Source organism: Canis aureus, chromosome 25 (assembly GCF_053574225.1).
Source record: "Canis aureus isolate CA01 chromosome 25, VMU_Caureus_v.1.0, whole genome shotgun sequence".
Taxonomy (NCBI): domain Eukaryota; kingdom Metazoa; phylum Chordata; class Mammalia; order Carnivora; family Canidae; genus Canis; species Canis aureus.
This window is the reverse complement of record NC_135635.1, coordinates 32,692,019-32,719,332: the sequence shown is the minus strand read 5'-3', so window position 1 is coordinate 32,719,332 and position 27,314 is coordinate 32,692,019. Positions and strand designations below refer to the sequence as shown.

General features: G+C 38.2%; 1 protein-coding gene and 1 long non-coding RNA gene across 3 annotated transcripts in view; one reads left to right on the top strand and one right to left on the bottom strand.

Annotated features, from left to right (window-relative positions):
• GUCY2C (guanylate cyclase 2C) overlaps positions 1-27,314 on the bottom strand; it is a 72,472-nt gene that overhangs the window by 9,988 nt on the left and 35,170 nt on the right. For both annotated transcript variants that reach the window (XM_077870996.1, XM_077870995.1), the window contains exons 11-22: positions 27,058-27,139; positions 23,867-23,972; positions 20,694-20,756; positions 20,056-20,127; positions 19,491-19,595; positions 13,844-13,930; positions 12,434-12,566; positions 9,961-10,098; positions 9,131-9,219; positions 7,114-7,205; positions 4,151-4,309; positions 411-603 (exon numbers count right to left, since the gene is read on the bottom strand). In XM_077870996.1, coding sequence (XP_077727122.1) covers positions 411-603; positions 4,151-4,309; positions 7,114-7,205; positions 9,131-9,219; positions 9,961-10,098; positions 12,434-12,566; positions 13,844-13,930; positions 19,491-19,595; positions 20,056-20,127; positions 20,694-20,756; positions 23,867-23,972; positions 27,058-27,139 — 1,319 coding nt within the window. The remainder of the gene's footprint in view (positions 1-410; positions 604-4,150; positions 4,310-7,113; positions 7,206-9,130; positions 9,220-9,960; positions 10,099-12,433; positions 12,567-13,843; positions 13,931-19,490; positions 19,596-20,055; positions 20,128-20,693; positions 20,757-23,866; positions 23,973-27,057; positions 27,140-27,314) is intronic.
• The window catches only part of LOC144297187 (uncharacterized), a 68,272-nt gene that overhangs the window by 11,354 nt on the left and 29,604 nt on the right, over positions 1-27,314 (top strand). The window contains exons 4-6 of the long non-coding RNA XR_013364266.1: positions 1,657-1,783; positions 4,228-4,270; positions 9,161-9,378. This is a non-coding gene — a long non-coding RNA (uncharacterized LOC144297187). The remainder of the gene's footprint in view (positions 1-1,656; positions 1,784-4,227; positions 4,271-9,160; positions 9,379-27,314) is intronic.

Sequence of the window (27,314 nt, the reverse complement as noted above, 5' to 3'; positions counted from 1 at the left end):
TGCTCACTATTTCAGCAATAGATCACTATTCTACTTCTTATAACTCTGGTGTCTTCTCTGCTTCCTTTGCAATCAGTCTACACACTGTCCTTTTTTTTTTTTTTTTCAATTTCAATGATTTGAGATTATGCCATTTTCTATAAATTTAGTATCCAGAATTCATTCCTGATGAACTTTATGTTGTTTCTTTCGTACTGCTTCTCAAAAGTCACATGGGCAATTTTGATTTCTGAGCCTTGTTATTCTTTTACTTCCCTTCATTTTCCCAGGTTGAGCTCAGTTTCAACCACAAATTCATTAAATCTTAAATTAGAAAGGTCAAGATCTGAGTAATAATAGGAACCAACCAACTTTGGCTCTGCTGACCAGGGGCTGTACAATCATTTCAGCCTGTTAGGTGAAGTGGTTACCTTGTACACATCATGGTGATCAAGAATGTGGTCAAAACTCTTATAGATGTCATTGAGCATGTCCACCACTTCCATGGGGGTGCTGTATTTGCAGATGGTGGTGAAACCTACAATGTCACTGAAGTAGATTGTAACTTCCTCATATAATTCAGGCTCTACAATGCCTTTCTCCTTCAGAGACTTTACCACTAGCCTAGATGAGAAAGGGGAAAAAAATGTCTTCAACTTAGTAATTATTTTTCTTATCTTGCATACATCTTTAAGATAGTAGTAACTACCCACAAGAAATTCTAGAATTTGGGATTTCCACTGAATGGGGTGACTAGGAAGCAAAGATTGGTTGCACATACTGACCATAGGAATATATTACATACATACACATATGATCCATGCATTTGAACTCATAGGAATATATGCAGATTTAGCATTAACTTAGTACATGATTATTAACCCCAACACACATGTACATATAATTCTAGTGCCTACATAACCCCTTTGTATATATATACACTTGCCCACATTTTACCACTCTATTGATAGTCAACTCCTTCTAGATATAGCTCTACATCCAGATATAGCTCCTCATCCTGAGGAGAGTGTGTCATTAATGCAAGAGCTTGAATTACTACAGCTGTCAGATCTGACTTTTTTCATCAGAGCCAACAGTTTTGCCTCCTAAGCATATTTTACATGGTATTGTTGGATATCAATATAAAGGAACAATGCACTTAAAAATCAACTTTGAAAAATTCTGAACAGGGATTTATTTGATATATTCTTGAACCAGACGTGGGTCCTTTAAAAAGCAAAATTAGTCACCATGTAAACAAGTTAAAATTATGGTAAAACTGCAGAAGTCAAATAAAAGCAACTTATAGTATCTTTGTTGCAGAGACAGAAGGAGTAGTACATCAAACTTAGAATTAGAGAGAACCACAAGAAGGAATTCACACCATACTTCCTTGATGTGCCAAGTCGTTTTTTCACTGAGAAAATAGGTGGGACCAACATGGGGCTAGATGCTCCCTGTCTGCTCTTGGAATCCTTCTGTAAAGAACCTAAGTATGAACCACTAGAATCAGAACATGGCCACTGGGAGGGTGCCTTAGAGATCATTGAGAACACTGAGGCTTAAAAAGAAAGTATGACTTTCACAAGGTCCCACTGCCACTAAGGGAAGAGCCAGTACTCAGCAACATCCCACCTTTTGGTCTTTTTATTGCATGGTATCTCCTCCACAACCCAGACCTTGGATATTCATGAAGATGAGGAAGATCTGGAGGTATGCTATTTGTATCAGAGAAGGAATGTCTGCCATTCTCCCAGAAAACAGTTCGTCAACCACAAGGACATACAACCTTCAAAGCATTGAGGTAAGTCTTTTCAATTGGTGCAATAACAAAGCCTGGGACCTTTGAGAAACACCCCTTTGATGTGGCTGGTTGGATTCTCAGGGGGCACTTCTGGGATGGTGGTTCTTGACCTGTCCAGTATAAGGGTGCAAATTTTTAGAAGGATACATAAATGTAATGATAAAATTGGATATTTTACCATCTTTACTGTTCCTATTACTGCTTATGTCTAAAAGTCATATGAGCTTAGAAACTAATGCATTACCCAGAGAGTGAAATTAATGTTGGTAGATAAATGAAGAGCTGTGACTTCACATGGCAAGCTTTGGTAACAGGTTGTTGCTGACATAGATAGATTAGCAAACACAGTAGATGTTTTGGAAAGGCTTCCCACAAGGAGAAAAAACTTCAACATTAATGTTTCAAAGCCCAAGGGGCACTGTTTAAATAAATGTTTAATATCTGGTTCCTACATTGCAGTCTTAGTTTATTTGCAATTTTGCCATAAATATTCCTTTTGATTCTTGTAGTTACTGTTGGTGTATGGTTTAGTTTTCCTTTAAAAATATAAATACTTTTTACATGAATTATCAAAGTGAGTTGAACCGGAGGCATGGTGTATTGTGTTATATAACCTTTGGCAATACAATAAAAACATCTACCCATGGAGATGAAAAGTAGAGCAACAGCATATATACTGTTGTAATAACATTGTATTGTGACAGATGGTAACTAAACTTATTGTGGTGAACACTGAGTAATGTTTAGAATCATCAAATCACCATGTTGCACACCTGAAACCAACAGAATAGTTTGTCAATAAGACTCAGTAATTAAAACACACAAGACATCTACCATCTAGTGTCGAAGTGGCACATTACACCAAGGGTAAGAAAAATCTGAGGAACTTATGAGCTGTTTTGAATTGTTTGAGCAAGATTATTGGTTAAAACCACTGATGATGACACCCGGAGAAGGCAGTCAGATTATCTGGATGTTGTTTTTGTCAACATTAAAGGCCAGGCAAAGTATTATGCATCATATAACTAGCATTTATGAAGCTCTGAGTGAAATTGCCATCTCTGATGGGAATATTAAGGGCTCCAGCCTATTTCCAGGATACCATTCCCGGGCTGTTCCTCAGCACTCTGAGGACACACAGATTCTGCTGGAGGCTCCCTTCAGGCATGGGTGACTGAACAGAGCATGTGTGTCACTCCTACCTCTTCACTCAGGTTTGTCAAAAAGAAACTGCCTTTCTATTTAGAAGACCGCTCACCCGGTCTCAAATCATTCCTTATTAATGTAGAGCTCATATTGTAAATAAAGCATGGGTTCAAAATAAAACAATGAACACAAGTTATACATTAATGTCATAGCTACTATGTATAATAATAATAACCATGGATATAGCAGACTCTGTGCTGAGTACTACATATCCTAAGCATTATTTCAGGAAATTCTTAGGGCTGGTGTCTGAGGTAGATGAGAAACTGAGGCTTGGATCATGTAGGTAACTTGTGCAAGTTGGTGGTGGAACTATGTTTTTTTGTCAGGCCTAGCTGACCTCAGCTTCTATGATTTTACTCAAGGCTAGACTACCTAGCTTAGCCTTCATCTCATAGAACACCTTATTCCACTTTAATGACAGGAGAACCTGACTGCTCACTTGTGGCAGGTTTCTAACTCTTCACATTTTCATTTCTTGGTTCTCTTAACATTGCTTAGTTATTTTCTGAGTACCAACACTCAGAAAACTTTACACTGTTTGAAGATTTCAACCTTACTTCTTTTCTCTTATGTCATGGTTGTGATACTATTTCACAAAACAGAGGTCAGCCCATAGATGCCTCTGTGATGAGGCATCTGATATGTGGTCCCCACCTCCTCCACTAACAACTGCTCCTACTTCTTGTAATTTGGCTTCTACTTTGAGGTAGAAAGAGAAAGGAAAGGAATGAGCATTTAGTGCCTGCAAGTGCGTTGTTGCTCATAGATTCTATAGGAAAACTTTAATCTCCATTTTGAGATTAAGGAGAGACAGTGATTCGCCTAAGATCACAGACTTAGTAAAAGTGGCAGGCAAAGAGGTGTCAGAAACCTGGTCACTCTAACTCTATTCCCTGTGCTCCTCTGAGGGCACGACACAGCCACTTGAAAATAACCTTTTTTTCTCTAGATATTTAAAGTACAAACCAGACTAAGCCTTAGCAAGGTACTTTTTTAACTCAATAATCTGTTGAAGAATGTGCAAAAGGGAATAATCCTCTATAGATACAAAGGAAAAAAAAAACAATACTGGACAAAAATGCTGATGCTCTCAGCTAGAAGGAACAAGGCACAGCTGTGGAATTGTGTGAAACCACCCAGCAGGAGGAACTGCCTTACCTTGGAAGCAACATAAAATTAAGTCTGTCGGCTCTGTCCCTTTCTGCCTTATACAGCTGGGTCCTTTCCTCCACCAGGTGTTCCAGATTTCGAGAATACAGCTGTAGACGTCGGATCAAGGTATCCATATAACTTTCACTTTTTTGGTCATGAAATAGGCTGTAGGTGGCAATAGATAAAGAATGGTTACATGTTTTGTTTTGTTTTTTAAAACATAAACATCCAGTAAAACAGTGGAAAATATGCAACTGTTAATTAAAGAAAAACATTTTTAAAAAAGGAGAAAATAATAAAAACGACCAACACACATTAAAAAACATAACCTCAGGAAAAATCCAATACAAATAAATAAGATTTTTTTTAAAAGAAAACAAAATGTTAGAACAATGTTAATCAATGGAGGTAAGGAGGAAAAACATATGCTATGACCTGGCAAAATGTGTCAGAAATGTGAAAAGTACACACACTGATCAGTCCACCAGCATTGCTTCTAGATCTATCTAAAGGAAGCAACATGAATGTGCTGAAAAGTAACTACAAAAAAGGTCACAGCATTCTTTGTAATAGCAACCATTAAAAAATAACCCAAATGTGTAACGAAACATAATTAAAATATTATGATGCAATGGAAAATTAATGTATCATTAAATTCAAATTAGAATAGTTAAATATACAGAAAGACCCTACCTCTATATTGTTAAATAAAAAAGTTGGTGCAATGGCAGAAATTATTTTTAATTTTTGAAAACTGATAGTCATCTAACAAAGAGGTGATGTCTTTTCTTTCTTGTTTGCTTATTCCTGTTTCCTGAAATTTTAATAATTTACAATAGAGGGAGAAACTTTTTTTTTTTTTAAGGCTCTAGCAGTGATAAATGCAAGGAGAAGGGAAGGACGAAGAAAAGCAAAGCTGAGCCTCCTATTATCTCCTTAGAACAGAGAGCTGAGCTCCTAAAGCAAAAAACCTAATTCTGGATGATTTGTTAGGCCGAGGAGACTTAGACAAGATACCAGCTTTCTGCAACACTGAGAGGCAGGGCAAGCCTTGGTGCAGAACTTGGTCAGGGGTATACTGAGTGCCCGTAGGGTCGTTCAGGATCGAGATAATGATTATAATGTCTATGGTGCCATTGAAGGGGTTGAATAAATCCTACCATTTATTATTGCAACAGCAATTATAAATTACCACTTCCGAGCTCAAGAAGATGGCCTCTGTCATAATGCCCTGGGGTGGGGAGGGATGTTTGTTAAACATTCGATACATTTCTGAGTCCAACTGCAGACCGAAATAACTAGAAACCACTAAACTTGGGATTATGAAACAGTGTTTTTTAACAAGTTCCCCAGGGGGTTCTTACTTGAAGACACTAGCATAGAATCTGGTTGGGTGAGGGAGCAGGTGTAAGGAATGAAGATAGATTATCTCCTTTTGTGATAAATTGATTCAATTAAAACAGTTTTCTCAACCTTGACTGCATATTTTAATCACCCGAGGAGCTACTAAAACTCCTGATGCCAGCCTGCACCCCAGAGCAATTACATCAGACTCTGGGGCAGGATTCTGGCACTGGTCTTTTCAACATCTCCCCCGCTGACCCCCAGGTGATCTCAGTGCAGGCAAGTTTGAGAACCACCCTATAAAAGGCTAAGTATCGGAGGCCCAGTTTATCTTCATGAGTTTACATTTTCATCTGTCACACATACAGTTTCATCTGATCTTAGTAAAAGGTCTGTGAAGGAATGAAAAATGGGCAAGAATTACATCGTTTATTATTTTCTGCTCCTTTCACACAAATGACAGATTAGATGTACCAATCAATGACCACACTTTCGTGATTTCACTTGACCTCATCTCAGCCCTGGGCTTTTAGGCTCATTAAGTATCTGAATCTTTGACTTAATGAGAACTATGGAAAATTAGAGCCGGAAGGAATTGCAGAAATCATCCCATTTAAATCCAGTTTTACTAAAAAGAAAATTGACATCCAGTTAGGGTAAGCATTTTGCCCAATGTCCCACAGCAAGCTATTGCTAGATCTTGGTTTTGAGATTGGATCTCTTAACTCTTAGTTCACGGTTATTTTTCTTACTGCACTGTATGTAACTGAAACATGGAAAATATACAGTTCAACCTTACTGGGTAATTGTGTGCTTTTTTGTTTTGCTTGTTTTGCTTTTTTTTTTATGTGTGTGTGTGTGTGTGTGTGTGTGGCTTTTTTTGGACACTGAATTATAATCTGATTCATGGCACAAGTCTTAAGTATCTAGGGCCAAAGTTGCTAAATTTAAGATTTTAAAAACTTCTTGATTGTAAGAATTATCCAGTAGCTTTGCAGATTCATAGGACTCATGCTAGACTTCTAAATCCTAGTTATCTGCAGAAGGGTCAGGGAACTATACATATATATATATATATATATAGTTCATATATATATAGTTTTATAGTTTTATATATATTTTATATATAAATATATATAATCTTTATATATATATATATATATATAAAGATTTTATTTATGAGAGAGCGAGCGCATGAGTGTACAAGTGTGGGAAGAGGCAGAGGGGGAAGGAGAACAGACTCCCCATTGAGCAGGGAGCCAGATGGGGAAGTGGGGTTCTATCCCAAAACCTGGGATCATGACCTGAGGTTGAAGGCTGGCACTTAACCGACTGAGTGACTCAGTTGCCCCAGGGAACTATATTTTCAACAGACATATTTATGATAAATCAGAATTTATTTTTTAATCAGGCAAGTGTTGTCTTTGAGTATTTAAGTTTTCAAGTGATTATTCCCTGAGAAAATAATCTGTTGGGCTCTATCTCCTTGTAATTTTTTCGAGACAGATGTTGCAGTCTGGGAGTTTTTCATTAGAACAGGCATTCCATTCTGAAGTACCATTGAATTTCAAATATTATTAGAAAAATCTGTAATTAGTGAGGAAAAGTAAAAGTTTCAGCAATACCCAAATATCTTGGCCAGTGTAGACTCAATTTTCTTGAAATCTGGTCTCTTCTCCGGATCTTCCTCCCAGCAGTTTTTTACGAGTAGATAGACCTGAAAGAAAGAAGGGGTGGATTAGCGAAAGGGGCAGTATCCAATCTTACTGTCTTCCCTCCATGGGAATAGTTGAGGCAGGGAATATTTTTTTTAATAAAATAATTTTTATTGGTGTTCAATTTACCAACATACAGAATAACACCCAGTGCTCATCCCGTCAAGTGTCCCCCTCAGTGCCCGTCACCCACTCACCCCCACCCCCCGCCCTCCTCCCCTTCCACCACCCCTTGTTCGTTTCCCAGAGTTAGGAGTCTTTATGTTCTGTCTCCCTTTCTGATATTTCCCACACATTTCTTCTCCCTTCCCCTATATTCCCTTTCACTATTATTTATATTCGAGGCAGGGAATATTTTGAAAACAACTCAACTCCGACGATGAGGATGAGATTGCTGGGTTCCCCCTCAGTCTGTCTCTGCCCTGCCACCTGCACCACCTTGCCACATCCTTTTAACAGAATGAATGGAAGGAAGCATTTCCCTCCTGAGAGGACACGTGACAAAACTATAGATCTTCTTTCAGTAAGAACTACAAAATGCATGTTGTCCCACTAGAGTGCTCTAGTTCAGGTGTTAAACAGACACATGTCCTAAATTAGTGAAAAATGTGATAGTGATTTGGACAAGACTGGCTTGCTAAGAGAGACAAAATGCTTTATGGAAGTTTGCAGGGTTTCTGTTGCAGAGGACAATAAATCATTGGGGTCAGTGGGTATGAGACAGTAACTCTAAGGGGAGACTCTCCCACAAGGATTTCCAACCACCGCTACCAGTGGAATCACCTGAGGAGGTTTCCGGTTTCTTATGCCCAGTCCCCTCCCCAGGAGATTCTGATTTCCAATAGTCCCTTCTTGTCTGAGTCAACCACGGTTCAGAATCAGACGATCCTCTTTCTGACCTACAGGGGTCAATAGTAACCTAACAACACCCCACAATGCGTGGGGTGTCATTCACTTAGCTTTGTTTCACCACAGGGGCATTTTATCCTCTCATGTCAACACAAGAAGGGTGAAGACAGTATTAAAGGATATTTTTGAGAGACAGAGAGACCACAATCACATGCCTTCTATTATAGTATATTGTTACAATTGTTCTAATTTATTATTAGTTATTGTTGTCAGTCTCTTGCTGTGCCTAATTTATAAATTAAACTTTATCATAGGTATGTAATTACAGGAAAGAAAATCTAGTATATATAGGGCTCTGTATAATCCATGGTGTCAGGCATCCACTGGGGGTCTTTGAATGTGTCCTATACATTTCTGTATTGTTTCTAGATGCTGACACATTCATTTTTAAATCAGTAGATACTATTTATAAGTCTAATAAATGTATCACATGGACACCTTGATCTTTTAGGACCTAAATATTGAGAATGTGATATATACTTCAGGAGCCAGCTCTTTCTTATGTTGGGTGAGGTGGAAAAGGACACAGGGAGTGTGGCAGGCTGATAATGGCACCCAAAGAAAATGTCCACGTTCTGGCGTCTGGAGCCTATGAATGTTACCTTATTTGGACTAATGGTTTTTTGCAGATGTGAAAAAGTAAAGGACCTTAAAATAGAAACATTATTGTGGAGTATCTTGGTAGTCCCAACACAGTCACATGAATCCTTATACAGTGGTGAGGTGGAGCGGGATTAGACCGAAGAGGAAACAAGAATGTAAGCATGGAGGCAGAGATGGAGGCAGAGTGTTGTAGTCACAAGCCAAGGAATGTCAGTAGCCACCAGAAGCCCCTGGAAGAAGCAAGGAATGGATTCTCCCTTAGAGCTTCTGGAGGAATTGTGACCGTGCTGACAACTTATTTCAGATTTCTGGCCTCCAGAACTGTAAGGCAATAAATTTCTGTTGTTTTAAATCCACCAAATTGCTGGTAATTTGTTACAGCAACACAGAAACTCATGTAGGGAGATGCACTCACTTCCAGTTCTTTTTCCTCTGCCGTTTCTAGGAATAGATCTGGGCGGAAGGGTTTTACTCCGTTCGCATTCTCCACTCTGAATATCTTCTCTGATGGAATGAGAATAATTCAAATTACAAGAAAGGATGCAGCAGGAAGATATTTCAGTGGCAGCCAGGCCCTGAATTGGTTCACCCTCCCTGGATGGGCGCCCAGTGAAAATGTTGCAGAGCCGAGGCCAGCACTCAACAGGATGAATGTGCCACTAGGTGAAGGGGTCTTATACCCACTTACACCTGGGAGGTTAGCTTAAGTTAAGGTTACTGAGCCTTTAAAACGTAACTCGGATACCACTACCTTTGGTATGCTTCCTTGAAGACCCTAGCCCACACTCCCTACATCCCTTAGACACCCACCCTCAACTCCAGAGAGCTGAGACCTGGGACATAATAATTGCTCAGTAAGCAAGGATTGGATGAATGGAAGGAAGCATTTCCCCCCCCTTAGAGGACATGTGACAAAAACTACAGATCTTCTCTCAGTAAGAACTACAACATAAATGTCCCACTACAGTGCTGGTCTAGTTCAAGTGTTAAACAGACACACACCTTATATTAGAATCAGAAGGGAAGGGGAGGTGTATTGTAAGGGAAGAATCTTTAACTGACAATAATGCTGCCAGTGACAATACCTGGCATGTTATGTTTTCAGAGCATTATACCATTGATACTGTCAACCCCTCCAATATCCCTGTGGCACGTGCAGTGCAGACATGCCAATACTTTTGCTGACAAGGGGACTGAGCTGGGATCACAGAGATGAGAGGGTGGATGAATGAGTCCAACTCTTACCATTCTGGTCCCGACAGCTCAATGTGTAGAAGGTTTCTCTCCGCAGGATGATCTCCTGGGCAATGATCCCGTAGCTGTAAACATCTCCTTTCTGGGAGATGTTGGCTTGGCGGAGGTGCTCTGGGGCTGTCCACAGGTCTGCGCATTCAGCATTGGGATTGCAAAGTCGAGGGAGATGAGTGGCCCATAGGTCTCCAACCTGCTTTTGTTCTTTAAGGCTCTATACCATGCACCCTGAATATGAGTGGCCTTGAATTTGTATGTCCCAAGCTTTTGAGGAGTTTATGCGAATGCTGGTGACAGGGGGAGAATACACACTTGCTTTTTAAGCTGACTATGTAATGCCAGGATTTGGGTGAGGTCACTTGGCAACATCTTCCCTAAAACTTTCATAGTGCTGAAAACCCTCGAGCCTACCTAGAATAGCACCTGGTGTATGGAAAGTGCTCAGGAAATATTTGTAGAATGAGTGTAGTAGAATAAAAAAGGCTGAGGGTTTAATAGCTTTGGGGACATATTGCATAAATCTACAAAAATTTTCATAAATAAAAAATGTATGGATTACATACAAATTTTATATATCAATATATTAAAATATAAGTATATTTTATTACATATTTTATGTATTATGTATACATTTATATTTTTTATTATAAAATACAGGTATGTATTTTATGCGATGTAAAATATATTACATTTAATGTATATGTATATATGTTTAAACACATTTAAATAGAGTCAATCACTGATATTTTGCAGGTGGAACATACTGGCATCCTCTAAATCTGCTATTGCTCACAGATGTGTTTTCTTGGGTTCCTACACTATTCTTTAAAAAGTAATGCATACAATTTGCTCACAGTTTTGCTCTGTGCCTGCTACTCACTAATGCTTTCTGTGTAGTCCACTTCACACAAAGTGAAGTGCTCCTGTGCTCTGTTTGGTTCGTACAGGCACTTGGGTTTTGAACCCTATCATGTATCTTATTTAGTAGCCATAAGGGCATACAAATAATTTTCCTTCATCTCATGTAAATTTTCTTTTTTTTTCATGTAAATTTTCTAGTGTCACCTAGCTCCTTCTAAACTTTCTGAGATTTCTGTCTTTAGCAGTTTCAATGAAAAAAAAAATCTATAGATTCATGTTGTGAGATACAGCAGTATGCTTATGCTGAGGCACGTTTTCCTTGTTTGGTTTGCCATCTAAATGTTCATTACCTTTTTGAATTCATGTCTTAGTAATTTATGTGACTTGTGATTCATATATGATTGATCCTAATGGTTTGGGGTAGTAGAAAAGGTAAGTAGATCTATGCATGCTAAAATTTTGGGTAACCAGCAGCACAGATGGGTATATATAACTGAGTGATGTTCAAGAGGATAGCATTTGATTGACAATTCATCTAATTTTGTGTCGTGGTGAATCAACTAATGAAAGATATTTGTTTCATCACATGAGGAACTATGCTTGACATGTAGCAGATACTCATCAAGCACTTATTGGATTGAGTCCAAAGTCATTTTATGCTTGATGTGACTGAAGAAGTAGGGGCAGAATTATCATGTGTCTTTTATTTATTTGTTTTATTTAAATTCATTTTTACTTATTTAAGTGGGCTCCATGCCCATTGTGGAGCCCAACAGGGAGCTGAAACTGCCCCCCCTGAGATCAAGACCTGAGCTAAAATCAAGAGTTGGATGCTGAACCAAACCGATCCACCCAGGCGCCCCATGATTTTTCTTTTACTATGGGAAAACTGAAGGATTACAAAGTAGAATTAGAAATGGAACTTAGTTTTGGATCTAGATGGTATTTTGAGGCATTATATATGAGTGCTAGATTTCTGAGGCTCTTTGACCCTCAGTTATAATGAAAAATGGATAAACATTCAACCTGAAAAGCCCTTTATACATTGCAAATCACTCTTCTTTGTGTTACTTTTTCATTCTTATCACTACCCAGAATATATTTTACTAATAAGAGGGTTTTTTCCTCTTATCATTATAATTTCTTATTATCACAGATAAATGAATGAGAGTTTGGAAATAGGTCTTCTGCCTTGTATCCTATCTTTCTAGGCAAATCTCTTAGCCTCTCAGAGCCTCAGTTCTGTCTTCTATAAAGGAAGAGGGTTGAAGCAGATGATTTATAAGGTCTCGTATGACTCTAACCTTGTCTTTTTTACCCAGTTCTGCTTCCACAGCCAGAAAGTTCTTCACAATTTCCTCACTGATATAAAAAAAAATACACAGATGATAGAAAGCCACAGAGGAGGTTTGTTCCCTTCAAGAAGTATTTGTTGAAAACTGACAAGGGTGAAGTGCTGGCGAATGAGCCAGCTGTTTCCTCTGGTGGCTCCTGGTGTTTATTTTCTGATCAGCATCACCACTCCCTGACTACTTTTCATGGGCTAGTAAGAATTTTTCTTTTTTTAAAAGTGGGAAACCACAAAAAATTTCATTTAATTACAGACCTTTTTTTGGAGGCAAAATGGAATTGCAGCCAAAGTCAGTGATCTTCACCACCATCCTACTGTCCACCACACAGTTGGTGGATTTCAGGCGGCCATGAACTTCCGTCTTACTGGAGTGTAGGTATGACATGCCCTGTAATTTTTTCCGATGACAGGGAAACAAAGAGATATGATACTCTTCAGCTGCTTGATTGTTTTTAAGAAAGAAATGACATTTTGAAACCATTTCAGCATGCAGATAGAATCAATCACACTATCAGGCTTTAAATTTAATTCCATTAATTTTACTTTAAAAATATTGTGAATGCCCTAAAATAATATTTGCCTTGACATTGCATCTTAAAAGGTAATTAATTATCTTAAATAATTATATCTAATATGAAACAAAGTGTGATCCTAATTTAAGTGTTTCTGCTGACCACTTATCCCATCTGTGATCTTGGGTATATCTCTGGTCTTCGGTCTCACTTAAAAAATATGAACAATACAGGCTTGCTTTTCTGAAAGGAGGAGCTAGGCTTGTTATTTCCTAAAATATAATTGGTCTTGTTCTCTTTTGAAAGAGAATGTTTCCTTCAGTTATGAAAAGGGAAGCCCCCACCCCCAGGCCTCCACCCCCGCCACCAGTTTTTGGGCTGCTATGCTTCCCTCTGATGGCCAGAGGTGTCATTGCAGAAATTGGTTTTCAGCCCGGATCAGAGCAGTAAAAAGTGGCAAAGAAGGTAGGTATCCTGTAATATTTTTTATTTTTACTTTTTATTTTTTTTTCTTTACCTGCCCAGAACAGCAAGGTTTTTTTTTTGAGTCTGGATTTTATTTTATTTATTTTTTTGTATATTTTTTATTGGAGTTCGATTTGCCAACATATAGTATAATCCCGTAATTTTTATAAAACCGATTCTAATCCTAGATGACTTTCAGGTGATTTGAGACTGTATCAAACAGCTCAATCTTGGAACTGACTTTTCTTCATTATTGAATGAGGTCCTGGTCACTGGTATCCACTTCCTTTTCATATCCTATCTGGGAATATACATGTTCAAATTCATTATTGCCTCGCGCCAGAGGGTTGCCTGCCATATCTTTTCTTGTAAAAAGTTGAAGATGGTTGTCTTGCCTGCAGTTAATATGATTTTGCTTTCCAGCAAGTCTACAAAAATGTGTGCCCCATACTCAGCATAGAGAAAATATAATAATGAAGTTTGTATATCGAACATTTATTTGTACCAAGCATCATATGAAGCACATGCATTATTTACAAAATCCTCACAACAACCCTCTGAACAGGCACTATTTTTATTATCATTTTACAGATGAAGAAACCAATGCTCAGAGAAGTTGAAAGCCTGCTAGATCTGTTTTCCAATGTTTAATTTTCATAAATGCCTTTTGTGTTTGCAGGTCTCTTACCTTAGCAATGTCATACAAGACCGAGATCTTAAACTCCCAATCCATGAATGTACCATCAGGGTAGGAAATGGTGTCATTTAAAACTTCCTGAACAGTAGAAAAAGAAAAGGAAGAAGTTGTTGCGAGGAGGGATACTATGGAGAGATGATTACAGGCCAATAGTGATCTAATGACAGGTCCTAGGGCTCAGAAACAAAATGACACTCTGTTGTCCTGGTTTTCCTGAACATGCATTTCTTTTCCTTCCTATGAAATATCAGGGGGCTCTCACTGCAAAAAAATGCACAGGAGATGCCCATAGTCCCTCAAATCCCGGTTCTTCCACCAGCCAGGGGTAAAGGAATGAGCAGACACCTGCCTGGAGCATGAGCTGTCAGCCTGATTCACAGGTGGCTGGGCTGCAGATTCCAGTTCATTGAAATTACACTAGTGTGGGAAGTGCCTGTGTAGCTCAGTCAGTTAACTGCCTTCAGCTCAGGTCATGATTCCAGGGTCCTGGGATCAAGCCTGCATTGGGCTCCCTGCTTAGCAGGGAGTCTGCTTCTCCCTCTGTTCCTCCTTCTCCTTTTTCTCCTTCTCTCTCTCTCTTTCTCATAAATAAAATCTTAGAAAAACAAAAGAAATTACACTTGTGTGTTTAAACCAAAATTTGCTATTGGGGAATCCCTTCCTTAGGTTTACGTTTTATGATCAGTTGCATCCATTGACTTACAGCCCTGTTTGCTTTACGTTTACCAAGTCCTCTGTCCAAAAGAGCAAGTTCTTATATTTTGTATGAATTGTATCACCTAGAATTTTGAATTCACCATTTTAATATGATGATGGTTTTATCAAGATACAGGGTTTTAGCTAAGCTAGTAATCATTCTTTTTTTTTTAAAGATTTTATTTATTTATTCATGAGAGATACACACAGAGAGAGAGAGAGAGAGAAAGAGAGAGAGGCAGAGACACAGGCAGAGGGAGAAGCAGGCTCCATGCAAGGAGCCTGATGTGGGACTCGATTCCGGGTCTCCAGAATCATGCCCTGGGCTGAAGGCGGTGCTAAACTGCTGAGCCACCCGGGCTGCCCTGAGCCACCTGGGCTGCCCGTTAATTATTATTCTTCATAGTAAAACTGTAACAACCTAACAATAGTTTCCTGTTTTGGGAAAAAGCCCCATTTGACCTTTGGTTTTAACTCAGGCTCTGCAATCATGATTTCCAAAGAAGGATCCAAAGTCACCAATCATTTCACATAAGGCTCGCTTGGCTGTGGGTACCAGGCCAGGTTAAGAGAGGGAAATTATGAACAGACGGACTCTAAAGTAATTCTTTCCCTTAGCACCTGGCATGTTTTATATTTTTATTTATTATCTCTTCTTCCTATAAAAATGTAAACCATGATAGTTTTTGTCATTATCTGCAATATCTAGAACACTGTCTGGCATATATAGATGGCTCATAAATATTTGTTGCATAAATGAATCAATTGTTCCTAATAAGGTTAGCCAACATTTTTGTATATTTATAAGATGAGAAGCATACTGTTTTTATTTGGGGAAAAATTTGTTCATTTGTTTCCTTACAAAAGTAGGTTCCAATGGGATTTACCATGGATTGGAGCCTAAAGGGATTATGTCAGGGAGAGCGCTATAAAGTTTGCACTGGCACAGCCTTTGCTTTGCGATTCAAGACACAAAGGAGTGGTTTGCTTCCAACATGGGTAAGCAATGCCAGAAAGGGGGCCCAGGACCACTCTGATAATAGAGGTTTCCTACCTTAGGGCAGAGAGCCAAAACACTATCTACATTGAGCATTTTAGGGATTAAAAAGCCATGTGAAACCCTTAGAGTAGGCCCTGTTAATTGGTATTCTAAAATTTCATGTCACTGAAATCAAATTAATCAGATTTGGTCTAGCTCTCATATGAAAAACATTTCTATAGATGGTCCCTGCCTGACTTATGATGGTCCAGCTTATAAGTTTTTTTACTTTACAATGGCATGAAAGTGAAAGTGATATGTATTTGGTAGAGATAATATTTCGAATTTTGAATCTGGATCTTTTCCCGGGCTGGCAGTTCATGATGCTAGGCAGTGAGCCTCAGCCCCCAGTCAGGCACTCGTTCACAAGGGCAAACAACCAGTACACTTAAAACCATCCTGTTTTTTGTTTCTCAGTACAGTGTCAGTATATTATATGAGATATTCAACCCTTTGTTATAAATAGGCTTTGTGTTAGAAGATTTTCCCAATTGTAGTCTAACGTAAATGTTCTGAGTATATTTAACATGGGCCAGGCTAAGCTGGGCTGTTTGGTAGGTTAGATGTACTAAATGCACTTTTGACTTAAGATATTTTCAACTTATGATGGCTTTATGGGGATGTAACTCATTGTAGATCAAAGAAGCTCTGTAATTTTGAGAGGCCCCAAATTGTTATTAGGAAACTGTATTTATTTTATATAAGCATCAATTTAAATGATACTTTTCAACACCAATTAAAATGATCATATGAATTTTCTATGACTTTTTGATATGATGCATTATAGTAATATTTTTTTCCTTTCACAGAATTAACCATATCTGATTATATTATGCCTTTTATATACAACTGGCTTAGAGCTACTAGTATTTTATTTATAATTTTTTCATCTAATTTTATAAATGTGGTTAGTCTTTAATTATATTTCAGTCTCAACTTTATGCTAGCCTTGTTGAATATTAAATTAATTTAGAAGATGCTCATTTTTCATTTAACATTCGAATAGTATTTATGTAGATAATGAGAATTATTTTTTGAAGTTTTAAAGAATTAAACTGAATCTGCCATTCTCTATAATGGAAATTATAATTTCTTGCATTATTATTGTCCTATTTAAGTTTTTACTTTTTGAGTCAAATTTTCATGACTATATTGGTTCTGAAATTTTTCCTTTTAATATTTTATAATTTAATAATCATAAAATATTCTTTCACAACTGAAAATACATTTTTCAGAGCTTTCTTTTTTATTCCCACTTCTGTGTATTTTTGTTTTAAAAATTTTAATTAGAAGTATGAGGTTTTTATGATTTTTTTTTCCTTCCAAGTTTTTATTTAAATTCCAGCTAGTTAACATACAGTATAATGTTAGTTTCAGGTGTGGAATTTACTGATTCAACATTTACATACAATACCCAGTGTTCATCAAAACATGTACCCTCCGTAATCCCCATTACCCGTTTAACCCATTCCCTACCCACCTCCCATTTGATAACCATCAGTTGGTTCTCTACAGTTCAGAGTCTGTTTCCTGGTTTTCCTCTCTTTTTTTTTGTCCCTTCCACGTTCATTTGTTTTGTTTTTTAAATTCCACATATGATTGAAATCATGGTATTTGTCTTTCTCTGACTGACTTATTTCACTTAGCATAATAATCTGTAGTTCCATCTATGTCATTGCAAATGACAGATTTCATTCTTTTTAATGGCTGAGTAATATTCCAGTGTGTGTGTGTGTGTGTGTGTGTGTGCATGTGTGTACCAAACCTTTTTTATCCATTCATCTGTCAATGGACATTTGGGCTTTTTCCATAATTTGGCTATTGTTAGTAATGCTGCTATAAACATCAGGGTGCATATATCTCTTCAAATTAGTATTTTTGTATCCTTTGGGTAAATACCTAGTACTGCAATCGATGGATCATAGGGTAGTTTTATTTTTAACTTTTTGAGGAACTTTCATACTGTTTTCCAGAGTGGCTGCCTCAGTTTGCATTCCCACCAATAGTGTAAGAGGATTCCCCTTTCCCTGTATCCTTGCCAGCCCCTGTTGTTTTTTCTGTCGTTCATTTTAACCATTCTGACTGGTGTGAGGTGATAGCTCATTGTAGGTTTTTAAAAAAGATTTTATTTATTTATTCATGAGAGACACGAGAGAGTCAGAGACATAGGCAGAGGGAGAAATCAGCTCCCTGAAGAGAGCCTGATGGGGGACTCAACCTCAGGATCCTGGGATCACAACCCAAGCCCAAGGCAGATGCTCAACCACTGAGCCACCCAGTTTTTAACCCATTTTTTAGCTGGATTATTTGCTTTTGGGTGTTGAGGTTTCTACGTTCTTTATAGATTTTGGATACTAGCCCTTTATCTGATATGTCATTTGCAAATATCTTCTCCTATTCTGTAGGTTGCCTTTCAGTTTTGCTCCTTGTTTCCTTCACTGTGCTGAAACTTTTTATTTTGATGAAGTCCCAATAGTTTACTTTTGTTTTTGTTTCCCTTACCCCTGGAGATGTGTCTATTAAGAATTTGTTGGGGCCAATGTCAAAGCTTTTATGTTTTATATTAAAAAAGCCTCATGAATGCATTTTAAAATCCTATCTTTTTAATAACAATTTAACTTTATAAGTTTCCTTTCCTTCGGCCATAGTTATTCTTCTAAATTTTGCATTGAATACTTAGATTATTTTTTAATTGAAAATAACATTTAGGGCTATTATTTTTTTCCTTGAGGATAGATTTGAGTGTATGCTATATATTTTGAAAGCTACTATTCTCTTTTTTAAATTGAAACTTATTTAAAAAAATTCTAAGAAGTTAATTTAAATTTTTTATTATTTTAAAATTTTATTGTATTATGAATATTTGGACTTCTTTGAAATTGCTGCTGCCCCCAATCTTAGTACTTTGGCTTTGTTAGAGGAAGGGCATTGAGGTTATTTTTAAGGAAATTAAGGAACTAGGTCCTAAAGTAGCCCAAAGGCAGTGACCATACATTCATTTTTCTTGGATCCAGTTGTAAATTATATCTGTTGTTCCAATATAATTGTTATAGTATCCCTTTCCTTCTCAAAGTATCCTGATAAATTATATGGTCACTCTACCCAAAGGTATGTAAAAGGTGAAAAGCTCTCAAAACATATGCCCAGAAAAAAAAAAAAAAAAACATATGCCCAGAAAGTGCTCAAGGTGAGGTGCAAATATTTCAATGCTGTTCGATGCAAGTATCCTGGATTCCTTCCTGCTCCTGCTCATTTCCCCATTCTAGTCCTGTTTCTGCTTGAAACAGACTTTCTTTCTTGTATGTAAATGGTTCTTATATATACCTGCCCTTCTGAACTACCCAGTGATTTGATATTCCTAGCTTAAAGCTTTGTTCTTTCCAAGAACTTGGCTCAGCCCTGTCTTACTTTCTCTTTCTGCTTCGAACTTGCTCAACCAAAATGCCTGACCGCATCTGGCAACTCTTCGGCCATCCTCAATTTCTCCCAAAAGAGAAAAGGGTAGGAATTTAAAATGTAGCAGAACCAGGACTCATGGACAACTCTCTAATGCTTATTTGGTGCTATCATAATGACGATTATTTTCTTAATACTAAAGTAAGTATGCAAGTAAAATGAAATGAAATTAGAGGTAATCACTCACTTTCCACATCTGTTCTCTGGTTTTTCAATTCTATACTTTGACTTCCTGACTGTTTTTGGCTTTTTCTTTTTTTTTTCTTTTTGTAGAGATGTAATAAGACTGACAAAATCTAAGTGATCTAGTTGGTAAGCATATGGATCCACAAATTTTTCCGGATAATTCTCTGATCTTTTACTGGATAAACACTTAAAATTTCTACTAAGTATTTTTTTCCCATACGGTGGCCAGTTAGGACATTGGAAATGATCATGTTTCCTTACCCGGAGGGATCCTCTCTCGCAGTATTCGATCACCCCAAAGATCATGGTATCAAGCTTCACTGTGCCGTAGAACTTGGTTAAGTTGTAATAGTCAATCTGAAGCAACTAAGAAAACATGTTTATTTATAAAGCAAGTCAGGCAGAAAGAAGTGCCACAGTAAAAATTAATACGCTCATAAAACATGTCATGCTTTAGGTCTTGGGGAAGATGTATTGTTCTTGATACATTGAAATGTCAGTACATTTCTTACTGACATTACATCTTCCTTGACAGTTTTTCTTTTATCAGCAAGGAGACTGGAAAATGAACCTTTGACTGCACTCAAATAATATCAGGGCCATTTTCAAGGATATGCTAAGAGATTTCTGATTTGTTCTAACATCACTCTTCAACCCCCGTTTGTAGAATTCTCAACAAACAGAAGTATAGTCACCCACTTCTTGGTCTGAGGGCTTTTTTGGTCTCCATCCCCAATAAAATATGGCTCCACTAGGGACTTCAGTGCTGAGGGAAAATGGAGTGAAGCTATTTCTCATGTAAGGATTTCAAGTAAGAGACACATACCTTGTTCAATTCTATCTTCTGTTTCTCGGTGAAATTCCCATCATTGTGCTTGAGATCCTTTAGAATCACTCGCTGCAAAGATCATTTGAATTAAGGAGAGAATGCTGTAGCATGACCACTTATATGCATATTATAAATTATTTAATTTGTTGTGTGTCTATCTTCCTTGTATACTGTAAAGTTCTCAAGAAGAGTGAAACTATTTTATTTTTATTGGTATTTATACCCTGGGTACCTAGTGCCTGGCATAGGCTCAGGTTTGAATGTTTCTTGAAAAATGACTAAATGAAAAGGGAAGGCCCAGGGAGGAAAGAAGATACAAAACCCCCATACGGGATTGTCGTATTCCCACTGCAGTGAGCCACAATATAATACTTGGGTAGTTTGGACTGTTCCAAATTATTTTATTTCTCCTTTTCCTTCCTATCCGCTACCCCTCTTACAAATTCTATTTGTCCTTCAATGTCCAGGATTGTGAGTTTTATAACCCTCTGTCCATCCCTGTGAAAAGTTCCAAGAACAGCCCCAGGTCAGCCCGCACCATTGCACTGTCAACATCAAGAGCCAGGGCCACGATGAGCAGAAGGCTTGTAACATGGCCCGAATGAGAGTTCAAAGAGGCAGAGGAGACAAGTCACCTTTTTGTCGTATTTGCATTGTCGGAGTCTCTGAATTGTATCTCGTCTCTTGTCGTCATCGATCTGGCACAAGAAAAGGCTAATTATTAGAGAAAGTTCCTATTGAGTCCCATCTACTGCCGAACGCAGAGACGCTCTGCCAGGTGGGTTATATCTGTTGGCTCACAGCATGCTGGGCAGGCTCCTGGCTAAACTGTGACAATTGGTTTGTATTTCCCCACCACTACTCACCTTCTCTCTCCACCAGGGTCTTCTTTCCAGATTTCTAACCTCTCATGCTTACCTCTGGGTCTTCCTCCCTCTTCCTCCCTTCCTATGGCCTAAATCAGCCAGGCATGTCTTTTGCCTCCTTCTCTCCTGGCCCATTTGCTGGAAATCATTGTAGCTAGAGACAGGTGTTCCAAGGGAATCCTGTTATGCTCTAGAGCTGCAAGCTCGCCCCTCAGGATCTGATTAGCAATGCAAGTGAAGACACTGGGTGGGGTTTCTAAGGGGGCAGCCCCACTAGCTCTGGGTTCAGCTTAGAGTTGCCAGATCATCTGATTTGTCAAAAGAAGCTGGTAATATGGATTTTCCTATGCCATTCCAAATGTTTATATTTGGCAATTAATTTTAAAAGATGTTAAATATTGAATGAAACACAACACACTCGCACATACATACACATACACATCCCTGCAGGCTACATATGGCTCTTGGTCTGCCAGGGTTATGGTCTCAAGGCAGAAAAAAGATTGAGAACTATTGCATCTTTTAATTTGGTTCTGATAAAAACCTGTGATGTATTATAATATTGGTTAAAACTTACCTCATAGGACCTTTTGAAATGTGAGCAAAATAAACTATATCGAATTCCAAGCATGATGCCTGGCACTATGTGGATTAATAAATGTCAGGTGTCTTCTATCCCTCTTCTCATTTTACAAATGGGCTACATACAGATTAAATGACATTAAATGTCACATACAGGCATGCCAAAATCTGAGCTTGTTGCCTTGTCTCTCTTTTTACTGAGCCCTCAATCAGGTCATTAAACATTTGAACCTCAGGACTTTATCTGGGAAATTCTGACTGACAGAGATACTGGGCATCAAATGCATAAAGTTTGTGAAATTTTCTCACAAATTTAAGTGTTTTATCCTCAAAAGAGTTATCTGCATCTTCATCATCTTTTTCATCTGTTACTCATCCCTCTGACCTTCCTGATTTCTCTTCTTGTCTGGTTGCTTTGGTCTTCTGCCCCTTTCTGTTCTAGTACGGGGATCTACTCTTTCTCATCCTGTCCCTTGGGCTTGCTTCCTTATCTCTCTGCCTTCAGCTCCTATCTGAGACTTGAACTACTTGTTGTCTGGTGGTGCAGCATCTCCCCCTCTGGCTGGTGCAGCATCTCCCTCTCTGGCTGACCGTGGCTAACCTCCTTGCTTTCTTCCTGCTCCATTGGAGCACTGAAGACCTCTCCTTATACCCAGTTCCTGCCACTGTTTCCCAGACTCCTTGAAACTCAGAGTGACTGTGACTCCCCATGCCCCAAATCACCTCTACAGCCCCTCCTTTAAGCCTATTGTCCCAAAGACTTACTTCTTAGCCAGGTGAGTGGCTAATCTGATGAAATAATGTGTAAACAGCCTATATTATCTGTTGAAGGATGGATAGGTTACATTTCTAGGGATATTTACATTTCAAGAAAGCAGAGACACACTATTTTAGGCTTCATCAAAAAGAATGAATATGAAATGTGGGATTTGAGGTAGTAGAGGAGGTTTGTGAGGAGCGGAGGCATGGCTGGATGTGTGTAGAGGTGAGCCACATGGGAACCCGTCCTGGTGTCATACCAGAGGTGGAGGAGAACTCACTCCTTCTAGAGATGAGCGAAGGAGTCCTCTCTCCTTCCTGGGGTACTGCCAATTAGTCATTTAGGTCCAAACATTCTTCCTTAGGAAGTCCAATAGTCTTATGGTCATTTGCACCTTTCTGTGAATTACTAGAAGATGGATTTTATCCTGACACTTGCCTGAAATAGAGTGGTCTTTGCAAATAGCAGTTTTATGTGTGAGATTCCCAGTTAAACAGGAGGGTCATTTAGAGCAGGAGCATTACTGGAGGCAAAGGAGACCTAGCCCTAGTACAGGGTGAGGGGATCCTAGCTCTTAGAGTGCGACATGCAGGAATTGGGTGGAGTCGCAAGAGCTGGTAGCGTGGCTCTAACGACAAACCTGACCCAGGCTGCAATTTTACTTTTGCTGATTTTAGGCAGGGAGGCATCTCTAGTCACACTAGCCTATTCACTTGGCCCTAGGCTGAGGAACCCCAATAATCCCTTCATGTGGAGGTTCTGGGTCTCCCTCTTCTATTAGTGTTCTTTGGTATAAAAACTCTTAAGAATATAGTGAGTGCTAGGCTTTAGGATCCTAGACTTCACAGTTAGACAGACTAGGTTCAAACTGGCCATGTTCCTGAAGTTCTAGTCTCTGTTACCTCACAGAGCTAGGGGTAAGATGGAACGGGTCAATGCATCGGGCACATGAGAAGTGCTCAGTAAGTATCAGCTCTTCTTATTTGCAGTAATCCTACTCATAAGCTGTGCATGACCCTGCACTGTTCCCTAACCCCACATCCTTTGGTTTTCTCATCAGTAAAATTATGATAAAGTTTAACTCATGAATTCCTTGTGAGGAGCACTGCAGATTAGATGATTTGGCTCCTGAAGGGGAGTGATTATTACTGGCTGCCGTTATATGTCCTGGCTAAGGGAGAATGCATGCAAATGTCAGCAGAGGCTTCTTTCTTCAGAAATGAGCAAGATAAGCCATACATCCTTAGGATGGGCAGAGTCGTAGCCAAGGCTTAGGTAAGCTTAAATGCTCCACACATTTATACACCGCTTTCATGACAAATGCACACCATATGCATTTCCCTTCTGGGTCAGAGGCAAAGAATGAGTAACGCACCAAATCTCAGCCTCCATTGGAGTGTTCATTGATCAACTAGCTGACATTTAGGGCACTGTAGGATCAATGGAAAGATGGGAAGCAGAGAATTAGAAAATGTCTGTCTTAGACTCTCAAGCAAATGATCCCTGCTCTGCCCATTTCTTAACCATGCTACCTGTCTTGTCAAATACCTGGAAAGTTGCATCAGCTCTAGCATTCTTCAACAGGTGACGTTTGCCTTACCTTTAGGCTAATATGGTTGGTCTCATTGGTCTCCAGAGGAAAGATATTTTCAGGAGGAATGTGGGACCATTTTTTCTGACGAAGTTCATATTCTTTTTTATATTTTCTGTGAAAGGAATAGAACCAGTCAATACATTTTTATTAACACTCATGTCATTTAGCTTCTGAACACTAAGAGAAATTTAGAACCCTGATATTCTCAGGTAGGTATGTGGTGAGAGATGTTAGCCCAATGGTGTGACTCCATGTTTTCCAGACTGATGAATGCTGACCATTAGGTCAGCTTTAAGGATTTCTGATGGTTGTTTATCTTTTCCTTTCTTTCTCTTCTTTCTTTCTTTCCATGTCATTTTTTCAGGTTCTTCACTAAGGCAGCCCTTCACTATTATAGAGAATTTCAACTGATGACATGGAAAGAGTAAGGAAAAAACAGACAATTTAAAATGGATAGTTTTGAAAAGAAAATATATTAAATTTTAAGCCACCAGAGAATACACCAGATTCCTAAACAAGCCAGTTCTACTTATGCATTTGTGGCTTTAAGAAATATGTATATAAAGAAAATAGAAAAGCACAGAGAAAATGCAACATGGTATTTTGGCATTCAAAATGTCAATTTTTTTGTGTTTCCTCCAGATAGTACAGATAAAGCAGAATTCTTGGGTTACAGGAAACACTTAAAAATTTACAGGTACTACCAAGCTCTTCCCAAAATGGTTATACCACTTAAACCTCCCCAACATGAAAATTCTCATTTCTTCCATACTTAACATTTGGTATTATTAAACTTTTTTTTTTATCATTATGATGTATGTGAAATCGTGTTTAGTTATTGTTTTGTGTTTCTTCTTTTTATTACAGAGAGATCCAATATCTTTTCAAATACTTTCAAGCTATTTTATAGAATATATAGTTATATATTCATTCATAGTTTTGCCGATATGTCATAATTTATATGAGTTCCTTTTATATTCTGTAAAACAGATCTTTTGTCCTTTTGAGTTGCAAATACTCTCTTCTAGTTCATTGCTTATTTTAACTTTGTTGTATAGAACATTTCATTTTTGTTATGGCCACATTTATTTAGTTTCTTCTATGACTTATTTTTTTATATTAACTGAGAAGTATATTCCTACTTGAGATAATAAAGTCCTTTTCTACTAATTTCTTCTAAGTTTTGAAGTTTGAATTTCACATTTAAGTCTTTATTCCATTTGTTGTCCATATAGAATGAACTCTATATTTATGTATGATTTCAGGTAGGATTTTAATTTCATTTTTTCCATGCTGCAAGCCTAGTGTGCCACCATCATTTCCCAATTGACTTGTAAATGTCACCTCTAGCATATTTCAAATTCTCATGCTTGCTGTATCTAGTTCTAGAATCTGAATGTTTCCATTGACCTATTTTTTCTTGAGTTTATCTTTGCTTGTGGTTATTTGACAAACTTCTTAGGTCATTTGTGATGCCTTTCTTAATGTCGTCTAAGCAGAAATGACTGTTTTTCTTCCTATGCTTGCATCTAACTCTGACTATTCCTGTATTAAATAAAATATCATATTATTTTTTAGATTTATTTATTTATTTATCATAGACAGACAGAGAGAGAGAGAGAGAGATTGAGAGAGAGAGAGAGAGAGAGGCAGAGACACAGGAGGAGGGAGAAGCAGGCTCCATACCCGGAGCCCAACGCAGGACTCGATCCCGGGACTCCAGGATCACACTCCGGGCCAAAGGCAGGTGCCAAACCGCTGAGCCACCCAGGGATCCCTAAAATATCATATTATTGACCAATGATTATGATCCTAAAACCAGGGGCAAAGAAGGCCTGTAGCCTTATAGGCTTTCCTCTCTGCCTTCCAAAAGACTCTTGGGACACAACAGAGGCAAGTGCCATTCAAAATGAATCATATTGAATCACAAGATACCATAAATCACTCACTACTTTTCTTGTGTAGGCAGTTGTAATAGAAAGCTATAACAATAACATCTGTCTACCAGGTTTCCTTGCAGACACACTGTCGCTCTGGCCATTGAGAAGCCTGTCTCTGCCTGTCTCTACCTGTTATGGTCTCTTACCTTGTGATTTCACCCTATCTTAAGGTGGACTTGGTTTCTGAAGGACAACAGCCACATCTGTGGCCTTGCTGTTGACTGGCTTTATTCTCCTCAAATTTTGGTTTCTGGTTACCTTCAACTAAATGGCTATCATACACTGTATATGTGTACATATAGCTCAAATTTGGGGTAACAAAGAGTCACAGGAGTCAAGTTCTGCCTTCAGACTGAACAGAACAATCTACTTCTTTCCTGTAGAAACCTTTAACTGACATACAACAAACTGGACTCTCTCATGAGAAAGGAAAGTGCTATACAGATCAAAGTGTGTGATACAAAGGGATACAAAAATTGTTGTCTGGTTCAGTTAGGAAATGAGGGTGATCCTGACAATATAATAGAATGTCAGGTTGTATGTGTTTAACATACACAGATTAGGGTAGTATGGTATTCTCTCATTCATTTATATATTCAACAAATATTTCTGAGTATAGACATATAGTTATGTCTCTAACATTGTACTGGGCACTTTATCTGTCCAAACTGAGTAGAACAACCATGAAACTGATGGTCAGAAGACTTGAGTGCTAGTTTTGTCCATACAACTACCTGGTGATGTGACTTCAGACAAGCCATTTGGTTTTCTGGGTCTCTTTCCCCATGCTAAAATGGGAGGTTTGAAGTAGATGATTTCTAAAGACTTTTCCAGCCTGAACGCTATATAACATAGAGACTTTGAAATTTCCTAGAAAATACCAATAAAACAGCAGAATAGCTGTTTCTACCTGTAGGATGCCTATTATATGGTACTCACTATATACACTTTATTTCAAGTTCTCAGGACAGTTTGGAAGAGGATACTGAAATTAAGCAGCATGTAATAATACACTAAAACCACACAACTAGTCAGTCACAGAACTGAGATAGATATGAGCTCAGTTGTTTCCAATTGGTCCACTCAATACTATTCTACCCTTGATGTAGTATTTGATGCAGAATGCCATCATGATCTTAGATCTATCTAAAGAACTTCTTGTGAATGTACATTATCATTGATAACATCAGACTTCTCCTTCTCCCCTCCCTGCTCTCTGGATGATGAGCACAGCAAGACAAAGGTGGTGGTAGGTACCTCAGCACCAGAAGAGCAATGAGCAGAAGAAGAACCACAGCTCCTGTGAGGGTGAAGACTGCAATCAACAGGATTTGAGGGCCTGTGGCAGAACAGACAGTGAAAAATGCATTAGTAAGGATCTTTGAAAAGAAGATAAAACATTTCAGAGATTCTAGTTGTATAATCTAATTTGAAGAAGGGAAAAGGAGAGACCTTTTGAAAACATTTATCTTTTATTAATCTCTTCATTGGTAATATAGGTCCAGTATCTGTGG